Below are 24,741 nucleotides of genomic sequence, written 5' to 3'. Positions count from 1 at the left end.
GTTGCTACCGTATGTTCATTCGTCAACTGTCTGTGAGTAATGTCTGTGAGTAAATTGTTGATCACTCTCTGCGGCAGGTATGGCTTTAGGACTCCACCTCACCTGGAACTGAAGGCCCGACCTAAACTGGGAGAAAGAGAAGTCACTCTGGCTCATGTTACTGACTGGATAGAGAAAAAACTAAACCAGGAATTCCAGGTATGTTACTGTTTTTGTAAATTTTACACATTTTAGCTTGTTTGCAATAGGAATAAGATTCCATTTCTAAATTGGCAACATTCAACCAATATGTGAAAGTCCCTAACAATATTGCTATGACCCAATAATGATTATGTAAGAGAGAATTGCTGGGTCAATAAATAATTTTTGTTGTTGTTGTTGCAAGAACCAAATAATATTTTATATATATATATATACTGTATATATATACTGTGTATATATAGATATATATAGAGAGAGAAAGAGAGAGAGGTGCTTCTGCATATGTCAAGTTGTAAAAATGAAAATGAAATTATAAAGTTATAATTGTAAAATTCAACCACTCACTATGTCCCCCATCATTCTTTCTCTTCTGTATTAGAAAGTCTTTGTGATGCCAAACATGGACGATTTGTGGCTGACTATCATGCATTCTGCCATGGACCCGCGCACAGCCGGCGGACCCTTAGCCGGCTCCACGGGCGAGCCAGAGCCTTCCCAACGGGAGAGAGGCGCCGCCAGCCAGCCATGAAGAATTGTTTACAGTATTTCCTAGAGCTTGTGAAGTCTCAAAATGGGAACTAGAGCCAAAGTGGATAGGTCAGACGCTACTCTAATACAAACACATTCCCATAGCAGGAGGGGTATCTCACTTGCCATAGAGGAGACCATTATGCATTTTAAAGGAACACAGTAGAGTTAGCCAAGGAAAACACTAACGACAAATGATTTGCTGCTGTGCTCAGTACTTTTTATCGTGCCAGATGAAAAGGAAGTTTCCCTTTGAAGGATTATAAGAACCTATTGAATAGGGACCGATATGTGAAAAGAGAATTAGGTTTGGCTCAGAGGGGGGTGGGTTAACCCATTGATACCTGATGCAGCATGTGTGTGTGTATCCCTTTAAGACCGCGAACCGCGTCTTAAAGGGATACGCACACAAATGAGGGATATACACACAAATGCTGCATCAGGTATCAATGGGTTAAGCTAATGAGGGGATATATAAAGTACCGTACACAATGTCCTATGAACACATTAGTATGGAAGCATTCACCAGATACCTTATAGCCTGCACATGTCAGAGTTTCTGTTGAGGAGAGAATGAGATGAAACCGCATGTAGACCAGCACACTGATCTGACGAACCAATGAAACGGCATGTAGACCGGCACACTGATCTGACGAGCCAATGAAACGGCATGTAGACCGGCACACTGATCTGACGAGCCAATGAAACGGCATGTAGACCGGCACACTGATCTGACGAGCCAATGAAACGGCATGTAGACCGGCACACTGATCTGACGAGCCAATGAAACGGCATGTAGACCGGCACACTGATCTGACGAGCCAATGAAACGGCATGTAGACCGGCACACTGACCTGACGAGCCAATGATGGGCAGCGCACGCACAACGGGATATTTGGGTCCTTTTTTTTTTTTTTATAGAAATGCTGTGAGCTGTGAGAGTAGAGTTTTTGTAGTATTGTTGAAATTAGGGCTATTTCATTGCGAATGACTAGTAGAAGAAGAGTTAATTACCTGCAGAAAGTGTATTGGAGAAGCTCAGATATTTGATGCTGTGTCCTTACATTGGCGGTCTTTGATCAGATGTAATTAACAGTATTCATTTGTGCTGTGACAACACACCCTAAAACCCCTCTGGCTTAGCAAGGCCCCTTTTTCTATGCCAATGACGACCTTATCCATGTCTGTATGGAGCTACAGTACCTTAAAAAAAATGTCCTCCCTCTCTCCAGCCTCTGGCAGCCAATGTCAAGAACTAAACATATAGGCAAAGTGTCTTCACTTCATGTAAATTCCATGCTAATTACAAATACATGGACATAATAAGTGCAATGATAGAAATGCTATATAGGTTATGATCTTGTAAAGATACTATATTGAAGTATATGTCTGAGAAGAAGTAAGTACGAGGCCTCTAACACCTCTAATGAATGTACGGATGGATGTTTTTTGGTGATTTGTTTTTGATGTATGGAAACAGTTTTTACCCAGTCACATTTTGATCGGGATATGCAAATGATTGCACAAATACTAAGTGAAAGTAGACCTTTTCTCTTTTTTTTGTTAGTTTCCTTGTGATAAACACTATCTCATCCAAGTGGTGTCTTTTTGCCGATGTGCCGTTCAATCAGTTTTGTCACGATTTGTGAAGTACCAGGTGGTGTATTAATCTATGTGTTACTGTCATTTATGCTTGTAGGAAGTGCATTTAATTTGCCAACTGCAACATTTGTCAATGCTTTGAAATTAGTCTATTCACCATTATGTTCACTGACACTTAAGTGTAATTTAACACTTGGATGAAGTTATGGTACATACCGCATAGGCAAACGTTCATTGCAGAAAAAAAACATAATCCTACTCACTGGTTCCTTAGCTTTTTATCTGTATCATATTTCTAATTCTAACCAAAGTCTTTTGATTGGACCTACAGTGCTAGATCTCTCTCTGCTCTAAAATATGTATCCCAATCACAACCCATATTGATATATTGTTGCGAGATATTTGCAAATGCACAGTAATATCTGCATTCATTGACATGTTTACAGAATGCATAATGTTGTCTTCATGTATTTCTTTCTTCATAGGATACTAAAGCACTGTAACACATTGATTTTTTCTATGCTTGTCTTTCCCTTTTTATTACCTTGGTTATGTGTTTATTTTCTTTAAGTATTTGTGAAAGACTACATTGGATGTGGATTAAGGTTGTGTTTTTGTCTACTTCTCTGGAATAAACAGAATGAAATAAAGATTTTTGAGGATTTATGAAGATCATGTCTATTTGTGAAATGTTGATCATTTTTGAATATTGCCATGTAATTTTCAAGGCCAAATTCAGTGATTATGTATATCTGCCTCTTATTTATAGAGCAAAAATAATTCTCTGTAAATGAAAGCCTTTTTCACTTTTGCAAATGTTTATTTTGCAGGCCTTTTCCTCATCTGAAGATGACTCTGATATACATTTTGTATTCTGAATTGTAATGCAATGCATTTGCAATGTGGTACAAGTGGAAAAATCTCGCTTGCTTTGTAAGTATTTGCTCTTGATTGAAATAAAGATTTTCTTTTCTAGTGAACCTTTGTCAGGCAGGTGTTTTCTAGGCAGCTGCATTTCACAATTAGAGTAACCATGCCTTCAAGTACCGTCGGAAATACAAGAATTAACCGAATATGAACGACCCAACAAATGGCAAACAATTGGAAAAGACCACGAGGTGATATTTACGTTACAACTTAACACATATTGTTGTATGTTATTTATTTCCTCTTCTTCACTAACGTTAGCCTGACATCGCCAGATCAATGCACAAATTCGCAGCAGCATGTTCCCAGGCAACATCACAAACTAGCACTGTCATTTGATTCCTGAAATAAAACATCAGCCACTTAAAAAAAAAAACATTTTATTGTTTCTAACAATAAATCCTCAATTCGATATAAAGACAAGTCGTATTTACATTATGGTATTATTTACAACGTCGTCACACCTCTCTTTGATTGAGTTCGAGGAGCCCCTGACGGGAGCATCCAAACGCTACTGCTGCTAATCTGAGCCCCTCCCCCTTCACCAACTCGGAAGTTTACGGTTGCCTAGCAACACTCGGATGCTTGTTGGTTATTCTTGACATTCTTGATAGCGGTGAGTTTCAATTTATTCAACCTGTCCGCAAATAAAATGGCCGCGTTTCTGTTTTCTTTTTCAAAATGAAAGACAAGCACTTGAACGTGTGTAGTTTGTATATCAGGTGTGCATTTCTTTTTGTTTAACATTAGCTTTCCGAATCCCGTTAGTTGGTTGATCTGTTGATCGTCGGCTAGCTACAGCTGCTGTTTCGATTGTCCAGCTAACGTTGGGTTAACGCTAGCTAACGTTAGCTAGACCTACATTTCCATTCATTTCCGTTTTATTGTTTGAACCATGAAAGCAGCTTGGTCTCCGTCTCAGGTCCAATGGAGAATGGTGGAAGCGAGGGAGGAGGAGAGGAAGACAACCAGCTGCAGGATGAAAGGGACGAGGCACCAGAGGAGTCTGAAATAGACTCAGTTCTCAGCCCACTGACACAACAGGTAATATCTGAGGAATCAGAGAGCTACTCAATCTGGAGCAGCATGGGGGGGAAAGATATTCTGTTCCAATATTATCACTTTAAGAAGTTGTCAATCAGCTGCCATTTTATGGTACTGAGATTTTTTTGTCATTGTGAAGACTCCAGGCAGCTATCAACATACTTCATATTGAACACTGACCAAAATCTTTAAATCCACAATAGAAATTAAGTTCAGGAAAAGTAAAGAATTTCAAAGCGAACATCTAGGAACTCTGTACATTCCTCTGTCTGTCTCCCAGGGTATCTCAGAGGATCAGTCGGACAGAGAGCTGCCAGACCCAGAGAGCCTGCACCCAGCTTCCCAGTCCTCCCAGTCTCTCTCTGGTGCTGAGGAAGCCAACACTGCAGCTATCAACTCAGGTCAGTCACACACGCACAGCAGTGGCTTTACAACTACAGGACACAATACAATACATATTATTGTCCTTAGGGAAATTCAGTTTGCAAGTCCAGCACAGAGAATAGAACAAATCGTGGATAAGAGCCTACAACACAGTCACTCGTTAACAACATTCACACTTAATTCAGGTCTTATAATGCACGTTCTCACTTGGAAGACAAGAGAGAATTGCGCCTATGAATGGAAAGAAGAAAAACAGCCTCCATTACCACCTTTAATTAATTGGGAATGAATGCATGCAACTATTGTCCCGAAGAATATTTGTCTTGAATATGGATTTAAAAAATGTGTACAAATTAAATCAACAATAACAAGACGGTAAAAGACAAACTAAAGCAATAATTCAATTGGTTTTGATTCATACTTTTTAAACTGTTGAATGGTTTATGCATGTGTTTGTCTGCGTCTCAGTGCAAGAAAGTGTTGCCCAGCTACCGGTGAGCCCTCACCTGTCGTACCTGGACGCCTCAGAAGCCATGGAGGACCAGGGGCCTCTGGTGGAGGGAGAGGAGGAAGAGGAGGAGGAGGAGCTGACCATTCTCGACCCTGAACATGTCAGCAGCTTCTCTACTTATGCTTTGTCTGTTTATGCAACAGAAGATCAGTGTTCATTACAGGAATAGCTCTTCCATCGTCTTACTGCTCTGCAATCAGACGAATGGTTGCGCGTATGTAGTGTGCTAGATGTATTTTCTAAGACTTTCAAACTGATGCTAAGCTAGCTTGTGTCGTCCGCTGAACATATACTGGACACACAGAGGTGAATCTCCTGCCAGGCGTTCACAAGGGCACAATAGGGAGCTGATCAAAGACCTTAAAGTCGGTGTACTTATTTAAATATGTTACTACATGTATCCACATTGTCATGTCATTTGATGTCATGTTTCTTTTGCTGGCAGCCACTGGTCAGAAGGTTCCAGGTGGCTCTCAACACCCGACTCAGCAAGCAGCTGGAGAGACTCAAATCTGACCTCAGGGAAAAGGTTAGCTTCGTCTTTGTTAGGAACACACAATTTTCTGTTTTTATATTCTTTTATTTCTTTGCTCTGTTGCCTGTTGTGTGAGGTTGTATGTATGGATGTTGTTAGTCTTTGAATTCACACACACACACACACACACACACACACACACACACACACACACACACACACACACACACACACACACACACACACACACACACACACACAAACAAAACAAACAGAGGTATAGTTATCACAGAATTTCCTTGACTTTATATGCTGTCCAGGAGATGGCGCCAATGACTTGTATAGAAACGTTATGTGCACTTCTTTATCATTCTGATGTTTTTTCTTTGATTTGATAGGATAAACTGTAAAATAGGTCCAGTAGCAACAGAAGCCCGCTTAAATTACCCAATGTAAAAACTATGGAATGCAATGACTATGAGAGAGAATGTGTGCATAACAAAAGAAAAGTTACCTTTACCAGAGTCAACCTTAAAAGAGAAACAACCTAATAGGATTAGTGGAAGACTAGTGGTAGAGTCTGGCAAAACGACTTGGTGAATCTCTGTTCCCTGTCTGTGCTCTCTGACCTGCGGCTCTACATGTAGTTGGCCATGGAGAAGGCAGAGAGCAGCCACAAGCAGCAGCTGTGTGTGGAGCTGTATGCAGTGCAGGAGCAGCTGGGCAGACTGCAGACCCGTCTGGACACCTCTCATCACAGCAGCACGCAGGCGGCAGCCCAACGTCGGCAGGCGCAGGATCGGCTGGAGGCGGTGAAGGGCCAGTATCACAGGACTGCTAGCCAGGCCAGCAAAGAGAGGACGCATGGTGAGACCGTTACACAATAACTGCTCTGGTCTCATGCATGAACAGAGCGCCAAAAGGCCAACGATTACAATGATGTCAAAGGGAGATTTGTTTGGACACAGTTATTATTCAAACTGTGTATTAAATGGTAAATGGACTGCATTTATATAGCGCTTTTCTAGTCTACCGACCACTCGAAGCGCTTTACAACACATGCCCAACATTCACCCATTCACACACCGATGGTGTCAAGCTACCACGTAGGGTGCTGGCACAATCATCGGGACCAATTTGGGGTTCAGTATGTTGCCCAAGGACACTTCGACATGCAGACTGGAGGACCGGGGATCGAACCACCAACCTTCCTGGCGTACATATTGAGCTAATATACAATAACAAACTGTCTCAGACAAGACAGTATCAGAGGCAGTCTAAGTAATATATCTTCCCAATCAGCAGAACAGAGGCATTCCACTAATGCTGCCTCCTGTGTGTCTTCTCCATAGTGTCCCAGCTGCAGGCGGAGATAGAGAACCTGACGCTGCGTCTCTTCTACATGCAGGACGTCAATGCCGACCTGCGCTCTGACATCAACGCCATGAAGAACGCCACACGCAAAGCAGGGGCAGAGAAGACCCAGGCCGAGGACCAAAAATACAAGCAGGTGGGGAGACTCGGGTTGAACAAGCATTTAAATCCTCTATGGTACTTTTAGCAGGTTACGAAAAACAATTTACCTACGTCAGCAAATGACACCATCAGTGAGAAGATTGGCTATTTCTATATCAATTCTAAATGCCTGTGTGCGGGTCGGGACAGCGGGAGGAGGGCCGGTGTTCAGGAAATGCAGCCTTCATTTGGGGAAAACACTACCGCTTTTGTCCAGAGGGACAACACAAAATGAAAGTTCCATGTAGCGGCTTTAATTTTGTTCATAATTCTCCTTGATTAAATTATTGCTGTTTGTTGAAAAATGTGCCATCAGGATTTGTATGTGGAGCGTCTGACGAAGGACATGGAGAGACTGACGGAGCAGATAGCCATGTATGAAGCCCAGGCCGCTGCCCAAGCACAGGAGACACAGGCTGCCAAGGAGGCTCTCTCTGAGGTATCTATGGCATGCTAGCACACTAGCAGGGTACACTCCTTTCCTGCTCATTGATTCCCTTCAAAACATTTGTGGACCAAATGTAAGCATCTGATGCATATATTCTGTTAATGCTGTTAACAAGCTGAAATAGTGAGAATTAGTATACGTACAAACAGGCAAAAGGGGAGACTGGTAAACATTGGTAGTGAATTTACTTGTTTACGCTGCAAGTACCCATGTTCCATGTGTTGTCATGGCATTAATACCTGAGAGGGTATTTGATATTATGGGTATGATGGGGATGGAATCACAGCAAAGTTATCGGCATCACTAATGTACTAATAATCACAATTACGATTTTTTTTTTTACAATCGAGTGCAACATAAAGTATATGTATAAGAGGAAACAAATACAGATTTTGAACATTCCGACATTTGTGGTGTTGATATTACATAATAGTATATATACACATAGGCCTATGTTGGTATACATCACTGTATTGCAGCAGTTAAGGAAGCTGATGTGCTAGGGAGACTGAAAACAGAGATCACAACTACATGGATTGTTAATTACAGCAGTTATGTCCAAATCATGACTCATCACTATCAATCCACCATTTGAAGGTACATCATTTGTACTTGTTGTAAAAGCACAACTCGCCATGTACCATATGTTACTGAAGTGTAGTGGGGAGTGTGTCTAGTCAGGATCAGGATCTACTATACGACGTGTCATGCTTGTGTGTGTGCAGGCCCAGATGGAAATGGAGTCTCTGGCGGTGGAGCGAAAACAGCTGCTCCAGCAGTGGGACAGCAGCCTGCTGGGTATGAGGAAGCGAGACGAGGCCTTCACCGCGCTGCAGGAGGCTTTGGGGTAAGGACGTGATGCTGATCCGCTTTCAATTCAATGCGTACCGAAAGTGCATGTGTCGCAAACATTTTCCCTGCTGGAGACATCCTTCACAAACACCACTAGAGAGTCTCTAGTGGTGCTTGTGAAGGATGTCTCTAGAGACATCATTGTCTCTGTTAGGGCGTGTGTCCACAGAGCGTCTGTCGGCGTTTTCTTTTTGCGTGTGTGGAAAAAGCGCTGCCTGGAGCACTTTATGTGAGGAGAAATAAAAGCGGACGATGATGTCACCTGTTGCTAGCTTAGCTGGTTAGCACTTTCAGACAATACAGTGTTAGGGAACCAGCAAAGGCTTACCAGATATTTCCAATACAGTACACATGTCCGGTATCCATACTGCCTTTAAGATCGCTGTTACGTAAATTAAATAATTGCAACGTCCTATTTCTCGAACCACCAGCACCTTGACTTCCTCCATATTGTTGTTGTGGGTCAGCTGTGAAAAGCGGTGCTTTTCTGAAAAGTTTAACATTTCTGGACTTTTGAACGCACTCCACTCTGATTTAAAAAACGCTACAGCGCTTTTCTGGTGCAGCCTCATTTTGTGCACCTTGCAGCCGCCTCCCGTTGCTTTTAATGAAGAAAGAAACACTTCATGGACACACAGCCTTACCTCTGCTTCTCCCTCCCCCCCTTCCCCACCAGGGCCGCCAAGCACCAGGTGATCTCGATGGACAGGGAGACTGAGGGCTACAAGAAATCCATCACCAAAGAGGAGGAGAGAAACGAGGTCCTGACCATGCAGCTGAAATGGGCCCAGAGGGACAGCGCCACCTCCAAGAGGCTGATCAGCCAGAGCCAGGCCCAGCAGGAGGCGCTGCAGGCCCACTACAGCACCTACACCCGCACGCTGCAGGAGACGGAGCGCACGCTCGCCACGCTCAACACGGTAGCCAGAGGGGACAGGCTTCAATGCTGACAGACCTGCTTTATCCAGAGAGTTGTCCTGTCACAATCACCTTTTCCATCCTTGTCACAGTTCTCAGTGAAATTAGGCTATCACAGGACACATTATGGCCTGATCTTACATTACATTATGTCATTTAGCAGACGGTTTTGTCCAAAGTGACTTACATTTTCCAAAGTGCATTTTGACAATGGATAGATAGATAGATAGATAGATAGATATATAGATAGATAGATATATATATTGATAGATAGATAGATAGATAGATAGATAGATAGATAGATAGATAGATAGATAGATAGATACTGTAGATAGATAGATAGATAGATAGATAGATAGATAGATAGATAGATAGATAGATAGATAGATAGATAGATATATAGATAGATAGATAGATAGATAGATACTGTAGATAGATAGATAGATAGATAGATAGATAGATAGATAGATAGATAGATAATTAGATAGATCGATCGATAGATAGATAGATGTTTTTTGTATTATTATTGTTTTTTATTGATTGCTACCTGATAGGACCTGATAAATTTAGACAGAAACAGGCCTAGGATCTCTACAGGTAATTTTCGTGGCATCCCCCTTTAATTTGACCTCTCCCTTTCCTTTGGACCCTTCCTCCATTTCCACCCTTGCTCTACATTCCCTCCTCCTTACTTCTCCCCTCTCCACCTTCTCTTCCCCTCCATAACCACGCCACACTGTTTGCCCCCTTTCTTTCCTTCCTTCACGGCTGCAGGAAAGCAGTGGCCACCAGGTGGCAGTGAGCGCCCTGAGGAGGCAGCTGGAGAAGGAGAGCGCCATGCGTCTGGAGTTGGAGGACAAGATCATGGCCCAGATGCAGCAGGAGCTGACCAACCACAAGGCTGCCAACTACTCCCAACGCCTCACCAACAAGATGGCCACGTTCAAGAAGGAGAGGGTAAAGATCATGCAATCACCAAGGGGCACTACTGCTGCAAAAGTACTGCCGTGGTGGTCACGTTAATGCTTGGATCTTTCCTGTTTGTTTGCACCAGTAAGAGTCCAACAAGATGTCGAATGAAAGCGGAGAATCCACAGATTCCAATGTTATGTTATGTAATGTCTTATCAGTCCATGACCAAAACTCACTGAACTAGCAGCCAGAGGAAAAGACTTGCACTTACTGTAATAAATAATAATAATAATAATACATCAGATTTATATAGCGCTTTTCCTAGTGCTCAAAGACGTTGCCGCTGCCGCGGCCGGCAGCAATAGTGTCCCTGGAGACAGGCAACATCTGTAACATAAAATGAAGCTGGATAAATGTGGTCATTGTTGCAGCAAAGAGGATATTGAGAAGAATGCAATTAGGAGAACATATTGAAGATAAAATATCAAAAATACCATACAAATACAGACAAAACATAACAAATAGAATATTGTCTCGCTCGTTGTCTCCCCCTCCCCATTAGCTCTCCCAGTTGTGGCAGCTGGAGAACGAGGTGGCGGCGGTGGGCCTGGAGAGCAGCGAGGTCAGCCAGCGTCTGGACAGCCTGGCCCTCGCCCGCGACGCCCTGGAGGAGGAGATCGCCCAGCGCAACAAGCTGCTCACCACCTGCCAGAGCCACAACGCCCACTGCACCACCGTCATCGAGCGCAAGCAGGCGGCCATCTCCACCTTGAACAAAAAGATACAGCAAATCGCAGCCACCGCCGGGGTGAGAGATAACGGAAATCAGTTGGCAACTTCTTCCTCCTGAAGAGGACAGTAATCTCTGATTGTCTGATATGTGTGGGGATGGTTATGAATTGGGACACGGCAGTTAGAATTGAAAGGTTATTGCCTAGAGAGAGTTGGATTGAATTGTATTTGATGAAAAATTACTCTTTTAAAAGGGCTTCTTTATCCAGTTTAAAATGAAGAAACTGTGATCTGCTGGTAATCTGCAAACATGTATGGCTGTCACACCTGTGTCAAATAGGACATATACAATGACACAAATCCTCATTCCAAGCAGATTGAAACAAATAATAATAATGTAATTTCATTGCAAATTCCAAGGGACAACTTGTTTTCTTGTCTCTGATTGGTTGATGTCGAAAACCTTGCCAACAAAGCTTGCTCTCCGATCAAGCTTGGCTCGATTTCAAACTGAGAGATTGTTTTCAGCGAGAAAATATTTACATAAAAAAATCTCTCTGGTGTGTGTGTCCCCATCCCCCAGCATGTGGACCTGAGTCCTCTGCAGATCCAGGCTGAGTCTGTGAGCAGGCGGCTGGAGGAGGTGGCAGCGGACATCCAGAGGCAGCGTGAGCTGTGGATGTGGCAGCAGCAGGTGCTGGTGGGACTGACCCAGCAGAGCCAGGCCAACAGCAAGGACACGCTCACACTGCAGACCAAGCACACGATCCTGCAGCAGACCAAGCTCCGCGCACAGAGTACGTCAAATACATCACAGCAGCCATACGGCAGCACAGGTGTAAATATGGCTGAAAGACCCCCAGCCTGTCCCCTTATGCATGTAAGGTACTCAGATTTGAGCTGCACTAACCCCTCCTCTCCCGCTCCACCCGCACCAAGCTTAGTATAGTTTTGCATTTTTCATTAGTTGCTATTTTTATTTCGTTTTGACTTTCTGTTTGCAATTTCAGTATAGTTTTAATTCGTTTTTAAAGTGGGTTTGCTAGTTTAGTTTAGTATTTCGTTTTTCGAAAATGCTTACTTGTTTTAGTTTTTATTTGAGTTTTTATTAGTTTCAGTGTTAGTTTTAGTCTTTTCTTCCCCGGTAATATGGGGTATTTGATAGGGATGAGATTCAAAAAGTTCAGAAAAAGTATAGTGTAATAAAAACTCGACAAAACATCATACCATTAAAAAATAAATAAATAAACAAATAACTTAGGACAGATCCACAAAACCATCCACAAAAGACAACTAGAAAAGATGTGTGTATTAAGTCAGTGTGGTTTGACGCAACCAAAGACGGAAACTAAAGACATTTTCTCTATCATTTTAATTTATTTTACTTAGTTTTGTAAACACACAATACAGTTTCAGTTAGTTATCTATTTTTTTTTTTATCTATTTTTTGTTTTTATTTCAGTTGACAAAAATCACACCTAGTTCTCTTTATTTCGTTAGTTTTCATGAACAATAATAACCTTGTCTGGCACCAGGTCACATGGAGGCGGAAGGCCGTGAGCAGGCGGAGCTGGAGCGGGACATGAAGCTGCTGAGGGGAGACCTGCTGAAGCTCAACTCCCTGCTGAACAAGAACGCCCAGCTGGGCCAGGCGCTGCAGCAGGACAACTCACTGATGGAGACACACTTCCTCCACAGACTCAAGGCACGATCCTGGCTGGGCTGATAGAGCTGGACCATGTGGACAACATCTAATATCACAATATTTTTGACCAAATACCTTGATATTGATATTGCCACCATATTGTAGGGATGACTATTGGTGCTTTCAAAAAAGATTTACACAATAATGAGATTTTTGATAAATAATCATCCGTAATGTGGACTAAGTGGGTAAAGACAAATAATAGAACAGTTAGAACAGTCTGTAAGTTCAGAAAATGGCATCCCTTTACTGTAATGCAGCCTTTAAAACCAAGAAAAGACAACACTTATGCCATATCACAATATGATGATAGCCAAAATCTGAGATGATATCTATTCTCATATCACAATATCAATATACTATCAATATATTGCCCAGCCCTAATATTCACATCTCACTGTGCTTTGTGTCCAGTAGATCATTTCACTGGAATTCTGTTGCTAGGGAACAGTTTGGACCCTCGTTTATTTCCTGTCAACTATTGTATTAGCCAACAGTGCAACAGGAAATAAACTAGGGTCCATTTAGAATGTTTATGTTCATGTTGAAATGGTCTATCTATATTATTATTATGATTAGTCATAATTTGATGTGTTTAGGAGGCAGAGAGACAGTCTGTGGAGGTGCAGATGAAGCTGGAGAAGACGCTGGAGGAGAAGGAGAGACTCATCAACAGTCTGGTGGAGGCTGAGTCAGTCACATGATTCTACTCGTTCAATACAGTCCATATGGCCGTGTCTGTCTGTATGAGATATGAGCTATTCACAGAAAAATGTGATGCCTTCTTGATGTGTGTGTGTGTGTGTGTGTGTGTGTGTGTGTGTGTGTGTGTGTGTGTGTGCGTGCGTGCGTGCGTGCGTGTGTGTGTATGTATGTGCGTGTGTGTGTGTGTGTGTGTGTGTGTGTGTGTGTGTGTGTGTATGTGCGTGCGTGCGTGTGTGTGTGCGGCAGGCATCAGATCATGCTGTGGGAGAAGAAGAGCCAGCTGGCCAGAGAGACTCGGTCAGCTGTGGACTCTGACGTGGGCCAGGGAGACGTCCGCGTGATGAAGGCCGAGGTGCACCGCATGGAGGTGAGCACAGTGCTGCGCTGGGCTCACTATGTCATGCCCTGTCAAATATCAGGACCATGTTCCTCATATTGAATTCCATCCCCTCCTTTTTGAACAATGTGTGTTAGTTCTTCTCCCCTTCCACTTTCTCCTCCTCAGACCCGGCAAAAAAGAAGAATAAAAAAAATCGATTTCACCTTTTGTCCCATCTTTTAAATATATTGAGGGAGGGGGGGTGCATGTTCCAGACATTTTTCTAAACAATATTTTATTTGAAAATGAGTCTGTATACTGTACTGGATATCAAGACTATATAGTATAATTAGCACAAATGGCTGGCCCTCATCATTATCTACATTTCAAACACAAATAAAAATCTTAAAGGTTATCTACTCACCCCCATTCTGATGGGAGGACAGGTGAAATTGTATAGTCCGCAAAACGTTTGTGGAGTTACTGGATGGGGACCAACTTACATAATGTAAAAAAAAAAAAAAAAATGCTTCCACAGTGCTCACCTGGGATACACCAAGTCTCCACAAGCCCTGAGATGCCAAGTTGACTTGAGAAGACGTCATTTATACCTTGTTTTTAGCCAAAATCTTCACTGTAGCCAGGTGCTGCAAGATGGTGAAAGAAGTTGGGGGTGGATACTGTAGCCTGTTACAGTGAAGATTTCAGCTAAAAACAGGGTCTAAATGATGTCTTTTCAAGTCAACTTGGCATCTCAGGGCTTGTGGAGACTTGGATTACACAAGACTTGTTTCTTTTATTTTTCTTTACGTTTGAAAGTTGGTCACCATCCACTTCAATTGCTTAGGAGAATTTCTGCAACAGTGTTTTGCTGTGAAAAAACATCACCGCGTCCTTCCATCGGGCATGGCGGTGAGTAGATAATGACAGAATGTTCATGTTTGGGTGTGCTTATCCTTTAAGTTAGCCATTGCTGGTTGCAAAATCAAAGCATGCATATCACCCATCGCCCGTACTGGATGCCAGACAGTTCCGGCATGTTGTGTCTCCTCGGGTGATGCCTCCTCCTTTGATCTGTCTAGATCTTCCTCTTGTTCAAACCAAACACTTTTGGGAACTTCCTCATCTGACACGTCTCCTCCGTCTGTGTCCCAGCAAGTCTCGTTCAAATTCCCTCTGCCTCTGTGAGCCGGCTCCTACAAATGTGGGTGTAACAGTGACAAATCAGTGAATCCTGCTGTCCACTACAATGTATGTATTATAAATAGTCTCCTATTTATTGTAACAGTGGTCACACTTCTCGAAACACTCAATCAAGCTGTAAATAGTAATGATCTCCTTTCCATGTGTTGAAATGTGTGCCATTAAAAGCCCGGAGGGGAAGTTCCCATGGTCCCACACCCTTTGTTAATACCACTGAAATGTTTAGAATGTCATGATGTAACATATTAGCAATGTGTGGTTTCGTAGAAGTGTCCCTGAATAGCTGGTATCTAAAGCAGATTTAGGAGGGGAAATCAATGAGGCATCATAGACATTTCGTAAAATGCTTATAAAATAGTTGTACTTCGTCGAACCAAACGCTTCAGCTAACGCTATAATCGGGAGAGTCCATAGAACATTTCACTGGGACCAAAACTTTAAAAAATAAACATCGAAAAAATATTTTCCGTTTTGGTCCCAGTGAAATGTTATGCGATCTCTCCTGTTTCTAAATATATCTGTACCCTGTTTGGTGTGAACCAGTAAAACTATTTTTATACGCATTTTATGAAATGTGGATGGGAAAATAAATGGCGGATGAAAGTCTCTGGTACAGTGCTGAAGCAGTAAGTAGGCGGTCACTTTTTACTGTGTGTCCCTCTCGTTAATGTTTTTATACTCTTATATGCAATGTGTGTGTGTGCGTGCGTGTGTGTGTGTGTGTGTGTGTGTGTGTGTGTGTGTGTGTGTGTGTGTGCGTGCGTGCGTGCGTGTGTGCAGCTGCGTCACAGCCAGCTGATGAAGCATCAGGAGCAGCTGCTGAGGGAGAGTGAAGCCACAGTGTCCAGGAGGGAGAAGGTGGTGGTGCGCAGGGAGGCACAGGAACGCCGCTCCCACAAAAACACCACCCACAGCGACCTCAACCGCATCGTCGAGGGCCTGCGCCGCACCATCCACGACACACACAAGGTAGGGGGGCAGAGGTATGGACTCGAGTCGCATGACTTGAACTCGAGTCGAACTCGGAAAAAAGTTATACCAAAGGTGATTTCGTTTCGCGTACAAAAACTATGCGGTGGTCAACAGAAAACGAATTGCAGTATGCAAAACGTGCAGGTCGAAAATTGCAGACGACTTGGGACTTTCAAAACATTAGCTGTGTTTACATGGAGCCTTTTATTCCACTTGTAATCAGAATAGCAGCCCAATCAGAATAAAAATTGTGGGGGGGAGAGTCTCATGTAACCACAGCTAGTGACTTGGTCTGTGTGTGTGTGTGTGTGTGTGTGTGTGTGTGTGTGTGTGTGTGTGTGTGTGTGTGTGTGTGTGTGTGTGTGTGTGTGTGTGTGTGTGTGTGTGTGTGTGTGTGTGTGTGTGTGTGTGTGTGTGTGTGTGTGTGTGTGTGTGTGTGTGTGTGTGTGTGTGTGTGTGTTTGTCTGTGCACACTTGTGCGTGCTAACACGGTTCCATGCGTGTCCCCAGCATGTGGCGGAGTGTGAGCAGGTGATCAGGGAGCTGCAGGAGAGCCAGGTGGGCCTGAGCAGCAGCCTGGTGCAGAAGAAGCAGCAGCTGACGGAGCTGCGTGGGGCGAGCTTTGTCCTGGATTCTGACCTCCTTAATCTCCAGGACACCAAAGACAGGGTAGGCAGCCCAGTGTAACGGCGTTGTGTAGGTGGTACTTGCAGCAAACCATGTGTAGGTGGTACTTGCAGCAAACCATGTGTAGGTGGTACTTGCAGCAAACCATGTGTAGGTGGTACTTGCAGCAAACCATGTTAAGGGATTGCCCAGGGGTGGATACGAACCGCCGACCTTCGGCTTGGGAGTCAAAGACACTAACCACTCCACCAAGAGAGCTAGCTCCCTTGGCGGAGCTGATTAACATGCCTTTATACTGGGGAGTGAGTTTAACCAATCCACTCGCTACCACACTGGACTCACGAGGAATCCGCGCTGATTCACCTCGGTTACACCAGACAGCGTGCCACAGACATGCTGCAGTATGAAACTGTCAACACATAATAAGCAGATTGTTTGTTCGTACTACGGTGTGTTTCTACTTCACGTCATGTCATGTGTAACAATGGAATAAGCCTTCTTCTTCTCCTTCTTACCTGCTGATGATTGAGTGATCTGTCAAGGTGTGGTGAGCATGTGTAATGGAACTTTTGATGTCTTGGCTGTGACTGTTGCAATTTACCAGCATGAGCATCACAGTTCCTTTGATCATTAAACCACACCCATTTATATTTAGAATACCGGGAACAGAGCACCCCGGTGGCTCACCTGGTAGAATGCGTACCACCAAGGCTTCACGGCCGGCCCGGGTTCGAACCTAACCAGTGGCCCTTTGCCACATGCCATTCCCTCTCTCTCCGTACTATATAATTGCTTAATATCTATTCATCTCTGTTGTTATGCTTAAGTTACCAACAAAGAAAATTCAAGTTAGTCCATGTTAATCAATTCTCCTCATCTTCCCGTCCATCTGTGTAGAACCTGGGCCGCCTGGTGGCCTTACAGAGCCGGACCAAGCAGCTGGCGGCGGTGCGCGGGGGCAGCTACAAAGCCCAGTCCACCAGCGAGAGCGTGGAAGCCGCTCTGCAGCGGCAGGAGGAGCGCACGCACACCGTGAGCATCATCGTGTACCGGGTCTGCCAAGAGCTCCCTCACCACCAGGGGGAGCTCCGCAGGCTGACGCTGACACTGGAAGCACAGACACAGGGCCAGCAGGAGACATCCTGAGATTGCGGGGGGCATGTGGATGAATCTCAGGGCTAGAAGGAGGAAGGGGGGGGGGTGTAAAGTGGCTGCTAGTGAAGAGGAGGGTGAGGAGAGAGACACAGTGCAATGTTAAAGGAGTGGTGAAGACTAGAGGGATGGCTGGAGATAGAGGAAAGTGAGGTCTCCAGTTTGTTTTAATGTATGCATCCTGCCATGCTGTGGAAGGATCAGTGAGTGTGGGGAAATAAAAAATAAAGGCTGTGCATGAAGAAATAATGGAATTATCCATTATTAGTAGAAATATCCATTATATTAGTATTTAGCTTCTTCAAGTCAATGGTCGGTATGGAAATTGGTTCATTTGGATTCAATTAAAGGTTAAGATGCCTTCACATGATAAGTGATCTTCTCTTCTCTCAGCGCGAGGTAGAGCGGAGAAAGGTCATCGGTAAGTAGGTCAAAGTTGAAACAATTTTAACTTTGAGAGCAGCGCACGGTGGCAAATTCGAGCGGTGCGCAAGCGAGCGCCGACGCATAGGAAGGCAGCGCTCTCCCCATAGGAAAACAACGGTTTTACCGCGGATCATGTGCGGCGGCTTTAGTGATATTCTGTCATCATCCACACAGTGTGATGCGTTTGTTGGCCAATTTCAACTGACAAATGCCTGTTATGAGCTTCATGAGTTATAATGTTCAGTTCATGTCTTGTGACTTAAAATGATGAGTGGAAAGAACACCTCATAATAAAGCATTCACTAAACTCCTTACAGTATATGGTTTATTAAGAAACTGTTAGGTTATTAGCAGGCTTCCCCATTATAAATAAATATCAGTAAATGCAGTTTAAAATGTAGTTTAACTCCAGAAACACTTCCTTCCTCTGGTTTGAATGAAGTTACAGGATGGACACTTTGGTGAATCATAGGTTAATGTCTGATTATAAAGAAAAGAAAAAGACGATCAAATTGAATACAGATTTTGGAACTTCAATGGGATAAAGCAGAGATTCTGTATTACACATGGGATGTATATATCCACTTCAGGCATGTGTATTCCAGCTGCATACCAAACAGTGTATAAATCATGTGATCAGCAAGCACACTAAAACCCCCTCACTAGTGTTACGACCTGGCTCAAGGTTAGCAACAAAGTGGAAGACCACACACAGAATCAAAACGCAAAAGATGTTTAATCCGAATTAAGTTATGGATATGTATATATGGGCATTGCATGTACAATAATGTACCATAGCAGCTCCAGCCCAGGTGCTACAGTAGCCTAGGTAAACCCAGCCCCCACGTGACCTGCTCTCTCAGTTCCCAGTCACTAGGTGCCTAGTCCCTAGTGACTGAGAACAGGTCTGAGAGCAGGTCACTGGGGGCTGGGTTTACCCAGGCTAGTGCTACAGTACCACCTAAAGGAAACGACCCACACAGCTACCTGTCAAAGAAAGCACAGCAGAACAGCCAGACAGGCGTCATAGTGGGTGGGGTTGTCACAGTAGTGGAATAATAAATAACACTGGAATGCAGTTCATCAATTGATGCATCCATCTTGTAAACATCAGCATGACTAGACACTTGATTATTGAACTTATAATATAATTCCCAGCTGGATAAGATAATCCATTCAGTGTCATCAAATTGTCTTCATCTTTTTTTCTTTTTGGATTTGAGGTTTTAGATATATCAAGCCATTCATTTCAAATTGTTTCCTGATTATTATTATTTTTTATGTTCGTAACATATTTACCACGGGGAATTCCCTACTGCCCTCCACTTGTCCTCACCACATAACGTTAGAGAAAGAAAAAATAAACAAGTGCTGCTTTCTTTTCCGATATTAAACATCTTAATAGAAACCACATGCTGACATTAAAACTACGCACATCCTCCATTGATAAGATAATACATTCAGTTACTTCCACACAATAAAACATGTTTGTCAGAAAGTTCCACAGTCATTTTCCATTGTCTGATTTTATGGAATTGTATCCATAATTTGTTGGTAATAATAATAGAATTTTCTTTTAAAGTAAGCAAAACACCTACACAATGTTGGACATACCATAATATTTCAACTTCAAAGGTGTTAGGTTTGTCAGTTTTACCAGTTTGATGTGATACAGTTGGATGGTGCAATTATTGATCAACACACAAATCTAAATTGGCATCAAAAGAAACCACACAACAAGTTTACTGTTGTAAGTAACCAATGACGTTATTCACGATCATCAACCCTGTCATATGGGTTGTAGTCATAAGCCTTCCATCTCCAGGAAGTACACTGTTCCTTTGCTGGATTTAGAAACAGAGAGGATGGTCAAAGGAACACCCAACACTGGAACACCATGACCTTAACAATGACGGGTGGGACCGGACAACCAGAAACTGCATCAGATCTTCTTGTGAAATGTTGTTGAGGGAAAGCAGGAAGCTCTCTGTTGCTTGGACCCCAAACAACATCTTGTGAGTCACTTTAGATGGAAGCACAGACGGTGATGTTTTTGACCATGTTGAGCGGTGACACTGACTCATTACCTTCCTCCCTCTCCTCCTTTTTTGGCCAGATTAAAGCCAGCTGGATTCTTCTCTCTTGTATCACCATCTACAGTACAATATGTTTGTTGTTTGTGTGAAAACAATGAAAATGTACAATTAGTTTTACAAAATGATAAGTGGTTTAGAACAGGTGGCCATAGGCAGGAGTCCCCTTTGCATCCAGACGGAGGGCATCATGGGCATGCACAGAAAGAACGCAGCCAGAGAGCCAATCAGCTTCATTGTTTACATGATGACATGCTTCTTCTGATCGGTTCTACCCCTCGCTGCAAGTTTAGGCCTGTTTAATCTGATTGAGGTGTTTATATGGAGCATTTTTAATCGGTTTGTGCTTTTAAACCTATTTCATTCTGATTATTGGGCTCCATGTAAACTACTGAAGCCAACCCTCTCTTGTATGCCACAGTGTTGTGTCTAGCGTTGACCTCCTGCCGTGTCGGCAAGCCAGCAAATTATACAGTAGAGTCTTTATTTCCTGCCCTGTTTTGGCAGTAGCTTCTGTTTGTTTCCTCTTGTCCAGCAAAGTGACTTAACTAACAACTTAACTTAACTTAACTTAACTTAACTAACATCTGCCTCTGATTCATCTCGGCAACTGGGTCCACACGCACACGGTGTTAATAGGCCCCCTTTAGGGGGTTGCCAAGAACATCAAGTTCCAAATCTTTTTGTTATTGTGTCAAAACTGCCTATTCTTCCATTCTATTCTATTTATGTAACGTTTTTTAGTGTCCTAATTCTTTGGTGGATAACCAAATCCATTCATTGTAATCAGATTGTCCTTGTCTGCAGTGTTGTATCGAGTTACTTCTTGCTCAGGAAAAGTATGCAGGGATGTAATCTTTCTTTATTTCTTTATTTATTTTTATTTTGGTTCTCAACCTGGAGGTTGCAGGGTGATTTGTGGTATGGGGGGGACATATTTCTACAATACACTTTTTTAATCATATAATATTTTTTGTTTGCCCATTGTTTTTTCTCTTTTCTTGTGAAACAGTGAATCGTTTTCAACCTAGGCCTCATCTGAGAATCAAATGAAGCAACCCGAAAAAGGGGAAATAATTCTTTGGTTGAACTGTGTGCACTTTTCACTTCCTGGCACCATGACTCAAAAATAACCACTGGGAACTGCTGAGTTAGAGTATGGTGGATCATGTGGACAATAACACATTTTCATCTCTTTAGAAGAGGATCACATTCTGTCGCTGCTTTAATGAAATCAGGTCACAGGCTTCTGTTACAGGTTTTGCTGCTTACAAAAGTCATGCTGTTATTTCTGTGTCTGCCTTAGAAACAGTCTTCAGGTCTCGCTCTTTAAATCCAAAGTATGACAACAATCAGCAGCAAAACATGCTTTCTCCTAAATTAATGAGTAAATGAATGAGTAATCTGTCATCAACTATGAGCACATGTACTTATGTTGTCCACTAAATGCAGAAACATTTTAATTGTTCACAGTTTTCACGATTACAACTTACTGGCGTGAGCAACACAGTTTGTTTTGATCTCTGATCAACACCCATTGATTGTATTTGGAATTCCGGAAATAGCTTTGTGCTTTATAATTAGTTTGTGTCAGATCCTTAAGGCCCAATCACATAGTTTGAATTTTGGGAAGGTGACAGGCCCTTGATTTAAATGTTGCCATTATTATTCATCAGTGTAGCCTATTTACATCTTGACATTTAAACCTGTTAAACCATGTTTTGATATTCAAATTCATGGAAAACACGTCATACTCCTGAAGTCATATTCATATTTGCTTAAAAAGCAAACAAACAATGGCTCATTGTTGCGATAAAAAAAATATGTCTCTTCAAACCATTATACTTTTACTTAACATTTCCATACTTTAGCTGGTCACTAGATGTCCTACCATCCTCCATGATCTTGACATCATTATGTAATTGACTGTACAGACGTCATCTATACTATAGATGACGTCTTAACTGTACTGTATACCTTCCCTGTGTTGCATGAACCATTTACAATACAGCAAACAATAGGTTCTGCAGTATACACAAGGGCTTTAACTGAGAGAAACCCTCATGACCCAAGCTGACAACCCCGGCCAATTATGTCACCCTTATGTCTCTTATTTCCTCCTTTAGAGGACTTTGAACTTGAACACTCACTGTTTGCTCCTGCCAGCGGTCTGCTCTCTCTGTTTGCTTATCTGTGATTAGGAATTATTAAGCTACGCTCGCATGTCATCTCATATTTCTACCATGAGAGGCCCTTTGTGGTTTGACTCCATTCAGCAAACAGTAAAAATATAGCCTCATTGATCAATAATAGAGGGAGCGAGGCAGAGCCTGGTGCTGTGAGCTCATATTCAATAAGCTCTCTGGAGAGTAAACAAACATTACAAAGCCACAGAGTGTGAATGGAACAAACACATGCGTGGTTTACCCAACTGAAAGGAATTCTAGGTATATGTATATCTGTTTGAGTAGGCTCCATGATGTGCACACTGTACATGTCGGATTTGTGATTGTGTGTGTGTGTGTGTGTGTGTGTGTGTGTGTGTGTGTGTGTGTGTGTGTGTGAGAGAGAGAGAGAGAGAGGGCGAGGGAGCCTGTGTGCCTTTGTTTACACCAGAAGGTATCTACATCTTGTGTTGCTGTGCTCATTTACTGCACTGACTGCATCACAAAACTCTTGTCTTTCAGGTTCTCCTACACGCCTACAACCCCCCCTTCCACACACACACACACACACACACACACACACACACACACACACACACACACACACACACACACACACACACACACACACACACACACACACACACACACACACACACACACACACACACACACACACACACACACACACAATGTTTTGACACTTAGAGGGCGTGGAAAAAAGAGTGGACCTTATACAGAGCTGGTGTTTTTCTGTCCCTTCAGTCAGTCTGCTGTCCCTGGAATGAGGTGATGACAACTGTAAGTATCCTTTTTTAAGTTTTTAATACTTTGGAGATTACATAATTACATAATTTGGTGATAATAAGAGGAGTAAGAATTTCATAGTTGACAGTTGACAATAACGGGCCATAAACGCACAGTATGGGGGAGAGAGAGAGAGAGAACAAAGACACATAATAATAATAACTGAGAAAATGGAATACCTTATCAACAAGGCTCATTCCATCCCAATAACATTTTCAAGTTTGTTATTCATATTCATATAAATTGCATCAACCCATTCCTTCAGCTCTGGGACTTTAGGCATTTTCCAGTGTCTTAGTATAGTTCTGGTGGCTGTAACAGTACCAGCGCAGAGAAACCCAAAATGCACATTGGCATTTAACAGTGGGGTTAATTGGACTTACCTGGAACTGATGACCCATACCATCTACTAAGGACTTCCAAAACTTTTATCCAGAATGGCCCGGCCTGAGCACACCCAAATGCAATTTAGAATAGAACCTTTTTCTTTCTGCCATTTCCAGCATTGTTTATCAAACCCATTTGGTCAAATAACATTTTGTACTGTATAAAATTGCCTTTGGCTTCCCTAATACCCTTTTTTGTCTCGATCTGCCAAAATTCCCCCCATCTGTTTGGATCTCTTTCTTCTCCCAAATCGTTCTGCCAAAGTATCCACAGTATGCCAGCACATTCATAACTAACATACTGGTTGGTTAGCTTATAAAATGTAGATTTGTGGCATTCCTGCGGGAGTTGAAGAACATCTATTATGGTTATTCTGAAGCTTATAGGCAATATGCAATTCCTAACTTCCTAACTTTAAAACAACAGGGTTATGCCTTATTGAATAATATGTGTATGATATATTTTGTGTTTTTTATTCACCTTAATCCAGATGTCTCTAGTGCAGGTGGTTTCAGAGTGGGAGGCGGGCCTCCCCAGGGGGGCTCCAGGCAGTTTCAGGGGAGGCTCAGTAAATGGAAGTGATACAATATTACATTAGTTATCAAAGGGAGATCACATAGAATAGCCTAGATATGTGTGATTTGGTTAAAGAGATAGTTCAGAGATACCTTTTGGGGAATTTGACTATAATATATATATATATATATATATATATATATATATATATATATACAGTATATACAGTATATAAGGGGGGAATGTCACCAGACACCCAATTTACAACTCATCTGTACTGAGCAATAGAGAAATAATTATGTTGCACTGATATGCTCAATCATCATTGTGGCAACTTGTTGGCTATGGCAAATTCATTTATATGTGGACTATAGCTATAAGGTCGCGGATTGTTACTTTAACAGCTAATAGCAGGTTCAGTTGAAATTAAATCCTCATTGAAAGTTGACTGGATGAATGAAATATTACAATTTAAGTGTGTCTCCTCGATGTGCTCCAGGTGTGCCGATCGTCTCAGCAGGAGGCAACCATCGCTCTTTCACATACATAAACACACACACACACACACACACACACACACACACACACACACACACACACACACACACACACAGC

At 42.6% G+C, this 24,741-nt stretch overlaps 2 protein-coding genes across 2 annotated transcripts in view; both read left to right on the top strand.

Moving 5' to 3' along the window:
• LOC310793606 (testis-expressed protein 2-like) overlaps window positions 1-3,311 on the top strand; it is a 49,381-nt gene extending 46,070 nt beyond the window's left edge. Inside the window, exons 12-13 of the mRNA XM_083655434.1 lie at window positions 78-198; window positions 581-3,311. Coding sequence (XP_083511560.1) covers window positions 78-198; window positions 581-730 — 271 coding nt within the window. The 3' untranslated portion in view covers window positions 731-3,311. The remainder of the gene's footprint in view (window positions 1-77; window positions 199-580) is intronic.
• An 874-nt stretch (window positions 3,312-4,185) lies between these two features.
• ccdc40 (coiled-coil domain 40 molecular ruler complex subunit) lies at window positions 4,186-17,726 on the top strand (the record flags this gene model as incomplete). Its single annotated transcript, XM_083655807.1, has 18 exons — window positions 4,186-4,302; window positions 4,583-4,703; window positions 5,155-5,297; window positions 5,643-5,726; window positions 6,320-6,539; window positions 7,025-7,182; window positions 7,504-7,626; window positions 8,361-8,482; window positions 9,164-9,407; window positions 10,180-10,362; window positions 10,880-11,125; window positions 11,633-11,846; window positions 12,585-12,754; window positions 13,354-13,445; window positions 13,706-13,826; window positions 15,762-15,950; window positions 16,464-16,622; window positions 17,478-17,726. The coding sequence occupies 18 exons, from the start codon at window positions 4,186-4,188 to the stop codon at window positions 17,724-17,726; spliced, it is 2,955 nt and encodes a 984-aa protein (XP_083511933.1).
• Between the last annotated feature and the right edge of the window lie 7,015 nt (window positions 17,727-24,741).

Source organism: Poromitra crassiceps (assembly GCF_964638095.1).
Source record: "Poromitra crassiceps genome assembly, chromosome: 19".
Taxonomy (NCBI): Eukaryota; Metazoa; Chordata; class Actinopteri; order Beryciformes; family Melamphaidae; genus Poromitra; species Poromitra crassiceps.
This window is presented reverse-complemented; position numbering and strand designations above follow the sequence as displayed.